Below are 8488 nucleotides of genomic sequence, written 5' to 3'. Positions count from 1 at the left end.
GATCCGCTGTTGCGCGAAACACGTGGTAGAATTAAAAACAGTAATAATAAAAATAAATCTTAATTGTGTAATATCAAAAGAATGATATTTACTAACAAGTAGTTTATCATGTGGTTTAAGATCTTCTTAGATTTCAATATGACTAATATGTGAATGTTTCAATTTCTATGAACGATATTTGTTAGGGATCACGTATCCGAAAATAATTAATTCTTTAGTTATATGGTGAAGGTTATTTTTGTGTTTGGTAATATAAATAAAGAATGCAGTTTTTTTACAACAAAATTTAACTTGGCAGTGAATATGATATGTTTAGCATTTAGTAAGGTTGAACACTTTAGACATTATTGATGTAGATGAAACATTGAACATGGAGAAATTTTTATAGAAACCTTATAATCCTTTTCTAAAGAGCTTATAATCTATCTTTTAAGTTTTTTAAGATAAGCTTTGTAAAATGGTATCATTTATCTTAATTTTTTTAAAAACACCACTATTTGATGCACTATATTTATTTATGTGGTGGTCTTGAATATTTTTATTGTCTCTCCTCTCTCTTCATTGCTAATAATCACTATTGGTATTACTCAAGATAAACAAATTAATGTTATTAGGAAAATAAATTACAACACTTCATAAAAATAAACAATCTTATATAATTAGTAGGACAACATGGTTATAATTAGTAGGACAATCTTATATATAATGATAAAAGTGAACTTTTTCATTAGTAGGATAACATGGTTATTTTGCATGTAAGGATGTAATTTTGGAAGACCAAAATAAACATTTTATTCTTTATATAATTGTTGGTAAGTTATGTTTTGTCTGAACAAAGTGCATATTTAAAATAAATTTCTTCTTAGAAATAAAAATAAGAAAAAACTTATATTACATGGCCAACAAAAACGAGAACAAAAATAAAAAAATTGCGTACACTTTGTGTATAATAATTGTTCATTACATCATATCCATGGCTTCAACCTAATCATGATTAGGAAAAAGGCCTCACTATAGATTCTAAAACCATATACACAGAACAAACACTGTTTGAGAGCACACAATCTTTTAAGCCTTTCCTTGAAAAGGCTAAACACCATTTATGGAATTTGAACCCCAACTCATGGAATAGCACCCAATCAGAATAGTTGAAAGATAATGGACCCAAAAAAGAATCAATTTTTTATGCCAAAATTAATTTTTGAAAAGCATATGCTATAAGCCCAGCTTCTTGGTCAACCAATCTGAAAGATTAGCTATTATAAAGCCTGCAAATACCTGCACCTCAATGCCAAACCAATTCCTACTTTAGTATGTGAACAAAATGGTTGAAAAATGATGTGATAAATCATAAGAAAAATGTGGCCTCAATACTTAGTCAATAGCCACTTAAATAGTAGAATAAAAATAGGGTGGTGTAGTGCACGAGGCTCCCAGTTAAATAGTAAAATACTAGACAAAAATTTATAATAAAAAAGGGTGGTCTAGTGGGTCTTGGAGGGCAAATGTACGCAAATTTACTCTGTGTGCGGGGAAGTTGTTTCCAGGATTTGAACATGTGACCTAGTCACTAAGCAACAACCTTACCGTTATGCAAAGTTCACCCGCCTAGACAGAAAATCCTACTATCATGTTAAATTGATAACAAAATGACACAGGAATTAGCATGCACAAGGTCAGAAGAAGAGCTAAGTATCTGTTTGGTTTGCAAAACACGTTTCCTGTTTTCATTTCTTAATTATGTTAATTGCAGAAATGTCAAATTGTTTTCATTTTGTTTCTTGTTTTCAAAGTTCTTACAAGATAAGATTGAATTGCAAGGAACATCATAACACCAAGAGACAAATAGCATCATCTTTTTTATGTTGGGCCAAATTGAAACAATGATCCTCCCACCCACTAGTACCAACATATAAAACAATTTGCAGATATCTTTTAGAGAAAGCAATACCTGAACTGAGCCAAGTATGTACATTGCCGAATAATGCCGCCCATGGATCACCATGTCAGCCACCATAGCAAGAGGAATGGTGAGTGACAAACCCAAAGTGGCCACAAGGGGAGTTGTCCATACAACACAAAGTGCCCTGGGTAGATGAAATAAACTATAATGTAAATTGTTGAATAATGGTGAGTGTTTAAATTAACAAGTTTATTTATTTCACGTACCAGAAATAGTCTGACACTACGCTTCCAACTATTCCATTGGCGAGAACCACTTCGTCCATTTTAGCAGAGTGGGGTATCGTAAACTTCGGCTCAATTCCCAAGGCCATCAATGGCCAGACTGAGAGAAGTATAAAGGAGTATTAGCAATTTGTTTACAGTTTAGTATAGCAATGTATAGCTTTTGCACCCCTCCATTCCATAACTTAGTTATTTTATGCTTCTTTTATATAAAAAATTGTTATAGCACAATTTCAAGATTTAGTCAAACTTTTTCTACCGATTCCATCCTCATTCGATAACTATAGCTATCATCTTTTTTATTAGCTAATTCTACGTTTTCTTCTCTCTTCGGATTTTAGTAAAAATAATATGGCGGGGGAGTAAATAGTAACACCCTCAAGAAAAAACTCATCTTCTTTGAACCCAACAAAGGGTAAAAGTTAAGGGTATTGAATGCAATAGAAATGAATGCAGTTAATGAGCAACTTAAGTAGTGTGCTCATAAGTTGACATTGATGAATAACTAAAAAAGCATTGCTTACCAAAAACTTACCAAGCCACCATAGTGCTACTAGTGTGAACAATCCAACATACCCAAACAGCTTTTGTACATCAGCCTTTTCTCCTTCTTCACCGGAAAACTTTTTGAGAAGAACTGTGGTAGTAATGATAAGAAGTGGTCGAGATTCAGTAAATTAGCTGATGAACACAGAACAGAAAGCTAAGACATTGCCTAACCTGTAAATAGACCATATGATATAGCCGAGAGAATGCCAAAGAGATCTCCAACAAGAGAGTGATTTCCATTGCTGAACACAAATATCAACTGTCAATGCCCAAAATTAGCATTACAAAGAGCAAGCTGGTAATGGCATACATTTTTTTATCATACTCAATTGAAAGGGCAGTCCGTGCGAAATCATATAGCACCGTAAGATAATGCAAATACCATGAAAGACAAAACTCGATACCCTAACACTCTGTGGCATACTTTAAGCAATTATTTTGAGTTTTATATCACTTTCTTTGATACACTCTGTAAGACTGTAACTATCATTATGTAGACCTTACATCAATGAAGAGTACACATGAAAAAAAGTAGATTTCTAATAAATGTGAAGCAAGGAAAAGAAGTATATTGATTTCTAATAAATGTACACATGAAAAGAAGGGTATCCGCTTTTCATTTTCACATGGATTATTTTGGGGATTTTATTAATTTACTTTTTGTATCTTCATCTCGGAAACAGTCTCTTCGCCTATAAGGATAAGGTTGCTTACATCTTAACATCTACCCTCCCCATACCTCACTAGGTGGGAGCCTCGTACACTAGGATGCCCTTTACTCTATGGATCTTCATGGAAATTATGAATTTTGATAGAATTAGAGTCCTAGCAAGATACTAGAGTTACTGTTTACTGTTTCAATTTTTTACTTTTCCTCGTGCCAAGTGACTAGTAATTTGACCTTTCAATGATTAGTAGGCTGAGTTTTCATGGGACTTGTACCTAGGGCTGGCGTAGTAATATACCATTAACATAGGATAGATGGTCCTTAAGACTTAGTATTCATCTGACCTATGATACCTTGTCATATGGAATGGTTTTCAATGTCTCTTAAGACTTAGATTTCCCATACTATTATTCATAATTCGGTGTATATAACGCTCCTATCTAATGTCTCTCATCAAATTGGAGCCAATGTGGATAGATTGCTCTTTCCAACCTGATGAGGGTAACACACGATAAAGGTGCATCCGTCTCATACTGACTAGGGATGGGACACAAAATTTCCCGTTATAGTAAATTATAAGTAATTAGGATTTCAGAACCAATTTTTTTCTACACAATCTTGCTTGTTTGTTAACCAGCTTCGAGAAAGAAGAATGTATGTGGACTACCTCCTACTATATTAAGCACTAATCTGAATGACCACTGATCGGTTAAAATAAGAAAATATGAAAAACATGATTTGCAAAACACCAGACAGAGTAAAGGCTTACACAGCACTTAATTCTGACTCATCCGAAGCCCAAGTTTTCCCCAGAGTTGTCATGGCAACCCCAGTTATGCTGACAAAGACAGCAGCTATTTTTGGTACATTTAAAGTGTCTTGGCCAAGAAATGCGCCGATGAAAAGAGTGAAAAGTCCTGAAGTAGATGATAATACTGTTGTGCTTGCAACACTTGTTCGTGCAAGGGCAGCATTTGATAGATACTGAAAGCAATAGACGAGAATTAATTAAGGTTTGTCATAGAACAAAATAAGCATCAAAGGATGAATGTAACATAGAAATAGTCCTACAAAGTCGGTCATATATGTTTAGTGGGGGAAAAGATAACATTAGGTGATATAAAGGTTATCTGTCCAATTATCAAGCCATTCAACGCAGAAATGAAACAAAATTATTTCACAGGGCATAGAACAAATCAGTGTGATGAATGGGTCAGGTACGGAAACTTTTTTGTACAGTATGTATGCGTTATTGTGGAAAGAGACATGTATCCATTAGTCCAACTGATATGATCTTATCATAGTATCACAATTTGTCAACTCGTATAGGTGCTTTTTTGAACGGATAATCAAGCATTATAAATTTACAGAAGTTTAAAAGTATAGATATTTTATGAGTATATAAGCATGTTAATCTAAAAGACATAATATATATCATAAAATTTTGAAACACATATCTCTTATAAAACAAAATGGACATAAAAGAAATGACTATATATATCCATTGCATAGCATGATTTTGTTCTTCTTAACTTCAAAATGGTGATATCGTTCGGCAGTTCTTACCTCTGTTATAAACCAGATAGGTGCAATGTAAAATCCATAAGTGGCAATTTCCCGGCCAGTAAGTTTTCTCTCTACCTTTAGCACATTACTATTGTCATTATATTTAGCAACCAATGGCTTTAATTCCGCAAGAGCTGGAAGGTCTAAATCGCTATCTTTTCGAATCACACTTCCCAGTTCCAATTCAAGATTTTTCTGCACTCCATTACCGCTGAGAGAACTGATACTGACGGAAAACTCATCCATGCTTACTGCAGTTTTACCACCTTTGGAAGACCGGCGTTTAAGAAAGTTACGAAACCAATCCTTAATGAATGCTATTGGGAGGTAAACTACCATAAGAGAAGCTCCAAGATATGTCACCGCAAATGGCTGCTTATAATCTGTAAAAATGTCCTGTCAACAAAGATTTTTCTTCTTCAGAAAAGCATTCACAGTTATAAAGATTGGATACTTAGAAATTGTGTGAAAATGCATAAAAAGAGAAGATAACAAACAAGATTTAAAATTCAAGCATAATACCCCAAGGTAGAAATATGTAACACATAACAACACAAGGTATAACTAGAAATAAATACATAATAGATCACACTCAAAATACCCAGAAATAGATTATATGATATCATAGGATCATATAATAGTTTGAATTAATATATCAATAAAAAGCTTAATCTTTTTTGGTCTTCAAACATCAAAACATTAACTTGCATCAATCTCAGGGGCAAAAATGCCCATAATTTAAATCAATTAACCCAATTCAACAAGTACTAATAGGATTAAAAAAATACAAAAAACCAACAAAGGGGAAAAAGACCCACAAAAAAAACAAATCCCAAATACTAGGAAACATACAAAAACAGAAAAGGTTAAAGAAACATATAAATATGAAGATTAAAAAGAGTAGATTTTGATGCATCAGAATTGAAAATAAATAAAAAATGGAAAAAGGGTTGTTACCTGAGTAACTTCTGCAGAAGTTACCCAAATAATAACAACAGTGGCCATAAGGAATAAACCAGTTTTATATCTCCAACCCATCACAGAATAAGAAAACTATGAAAGGTTTGAGAGATCTGAAAGATCCCTTCCTCCTCTATTGATTGGTAATGAAGGAATGATGAGGAGGAAGGTTATCTTGCAAATGCAGCCAAAGCTTTGAGACAGAAAGAGAATTGTTACAATTGAGTTTTATATATAGATAGTGTTTTTCACATTTCACGCTCACACCCTCTAATCATGTCGTATTGTATTAATTTTATTTTTCAACAATATATCATTTTTCTATATAGAGGGTCTACTTACTTTAAGAAAAAGATCAAAAAAATATTTTTTGTATTAAATTTATGAAAATTGAATGATTTGAATTAATAAATAGCTAAATCATTAGATTTTTTTATAAATGATGAATAAGATATGGAGTAGATTTTTAAATTTAGAGTAAGTAGATCTCTCTTATTTATATGTAATTATTTTCTTTTCATTTCAAATCAATAAAATATAATCAATAAGGTGTTGGTCTAATGATATAAAATTCACAATATCTTAAGGCCAACAGGTTTATTTTAGACTTTATAGTCACTACTGTATTAATAAACATTTTGTTTTTGCCGACATGCATTCTTATCTTATGATATTAAATATTAAATATTTATTTTTATTTTAAAGAATTAAAATGTTTTTTATTGGATGTAATTTATGCTATAATTTTTGTATTTATTATAATATCCAATTTAAAATGAGATATATTAATTATAGTTATCTAGGATTATATAGTTTTGCTTTAAAAAAATATTAAGGGCAAAATAAGAAAATAGAATCAGAGTAGTAGTTATTTAAAATTTTAGCTTTATATAATACATAAGTATAGAGAAATATATAGTACTCCAAGCATTTCCTTTTTAATCAATTAGCCTACCAAATCTAACTCATTAACATGCACTTAAATATGAAAAATAAAAAAATTATTTTTAGAAAGACGTGGACAGGAGAATATAATTAAGGGGTAAGATGTCATTTGATTTCATTCTACTAATAATTTTATGAGTTAAAATATATACATTGACACTGTAAAGTTTTTACACTGTCAATATATCATTCATTATTGATTTATATTTTTTTTATTTTTATTTGAGAGTCAGTGGTGATTAACAAATTAATTATGAATGATTTATTGACAGTGTAAAAACTTTCAATTTATGCATATTAACTTCTAATTTTATTTTATAATATGATAGTTGGGAATCATTCTTTTCTAATCTATATTTGATGATATGGTCCGATGCTCATATTTTTTGGTTCAAGTGCTATTTTTCTTATAAATAAATGAGACAAAAAAATAAGGTCAAACCTTGTCAATATATCTGAAGAATTTTGTTTCTACGCCGACAAGCCGACCATGTGAAGTTATCAACTATGTGAATGAAATGTTTTTCATGTTAAAGTCACAAGAATTCAGTATTTGGTGTCTTAATATGAAATGTTTTCACTTAAGTAAAAATAAAAAATAAAAATCATAGATGATATATATATATATATATGACTTTTACTAGAATCAAAAATATTTAATGACTCGGTATGTATGATTACTTGATATTTGTAATTAATGTGGTGTGCCCCAAATGAATTTTCGTGGGGTCATTTTGTTGCAAAGAGTTTACCTCATCACCATCCTTGATTTCGGGTCAAAGATATCCAATAAAAACAAAAATACAAGAAAACATACTAAACTTAATTGATACTGTCTTTTTAAGGAAGAATATGAGTTTTAAAAAACGTGATTAGATATACTGATCCAAATAGAAAGGAGCTCCACTTTATTACACTAACAACACAATTTCGAATTAGAGTGTTGTAAACTGAACGATTATGCTCTGAGAATATTCGGATCAAAAGCTGAGAAAAGTATAATGTGAATAATGTGCATATATTTATATACTTAAGAATCAATCAAATATAGTACACATTACCTTCAAAATCCATTGTTGTCTCGCTATTCTTATATAACATGAATCAAATTATTTGAAGTTATAGCCAATTTAGTCTAAAGTGTCATAAAACAGATGCATTCAAACAAAAAGTGGAGTAACTTGCACAATTAAGTACTCCTACAAAAGTGTCAATATCTAAATTTAGCCTCTCTTTTCTCATCTGGACTCAAACCTTTTCCTATTTCCAATATTATAGCAAACCTTGAAACGCAACTAGCAAAAGGAGAATCAAAATCCTCCACATTTTTATTTAATAATCCTTCCCTTCTTTGCAACTCCATGAGCATCTTAATCAAAGCTTCTTCAAGGTTCAAGCATAGCTACAAATACAATAACCTCCATTCTCCCAATATAACCGAGCTCAAAAACACTATCATAAGCCGCAACCTTAAGAGACAAATCATCATAACACAGGAAGCTAACAATTCTTGGGACTTCACCATTGCACAAAATCTCATATACTAAAACTTCAATGGCCGAGTTTGAGTGGATTTTACTTTTGAAGAGGAAGGAAAGGGGTTTGCGTGTAGAT

The 8488-nt window shown here is 31.4% G+C and overlaps 1 protein-coding gene and 1 long non-coding RNA gene across 2 annotated transcripts; one reads left to right on the top strand and one right to left on the bottom strand.

Annotated features, from left to right (window-relative positions):
- LOC109343755 (thiamine-repressible mitochondrial transport protein THI74-like) lies at positions 870-6149 on the bottom strand. The gene is made up of 8 exons (XM_019582212.1): positions 5927-6149; positions 4970-5365; positions 4173-4387; positions 2908-2978; positions 2723-2824; positions 2170-2287; positions 1952-2087; positions 870-1278 (listed from the first exon to the last, which is right to left on the bottom strand). The coding sequence occupies exons 1-8, from the start codon at positions 6005-6007 to the stop codon at positions 1216-1218; spliced, it is 1182 nt and encodes a 393-aa protein (XP_019437757.1). The 5' UTR covers positions 6008-6149; the 3' UTR covers positions 870-1215.
- On the top strand, positions 2294-2828 carry LOC109343756. Its single transcript, XR_002107252.1, has 2 exons — positions 2294-2615; positions 2676-2828. It is a non-coding gene; the product is annotated as an uncharacterized LOC109343756 (long non-coding RNA).

Source organism: Lupinus angustifolius, chromosome LG03 (assembly GCF_001865875.1).
Source record: "Lupinus angustifolius cultivar Tanjil chromosome LG03, LupAngTanjil_v1.0, whole genome shotgun sequence".
NCBI lineage: Eukaryota > Viridiplantae > Streptophyta > Magnoliopsida > Fabales > Fabaceae > Lupinus > Lupinus angustifolius.
This window is presented reverse-complemented; position numbering and strand designations above follow the sequence as displayed.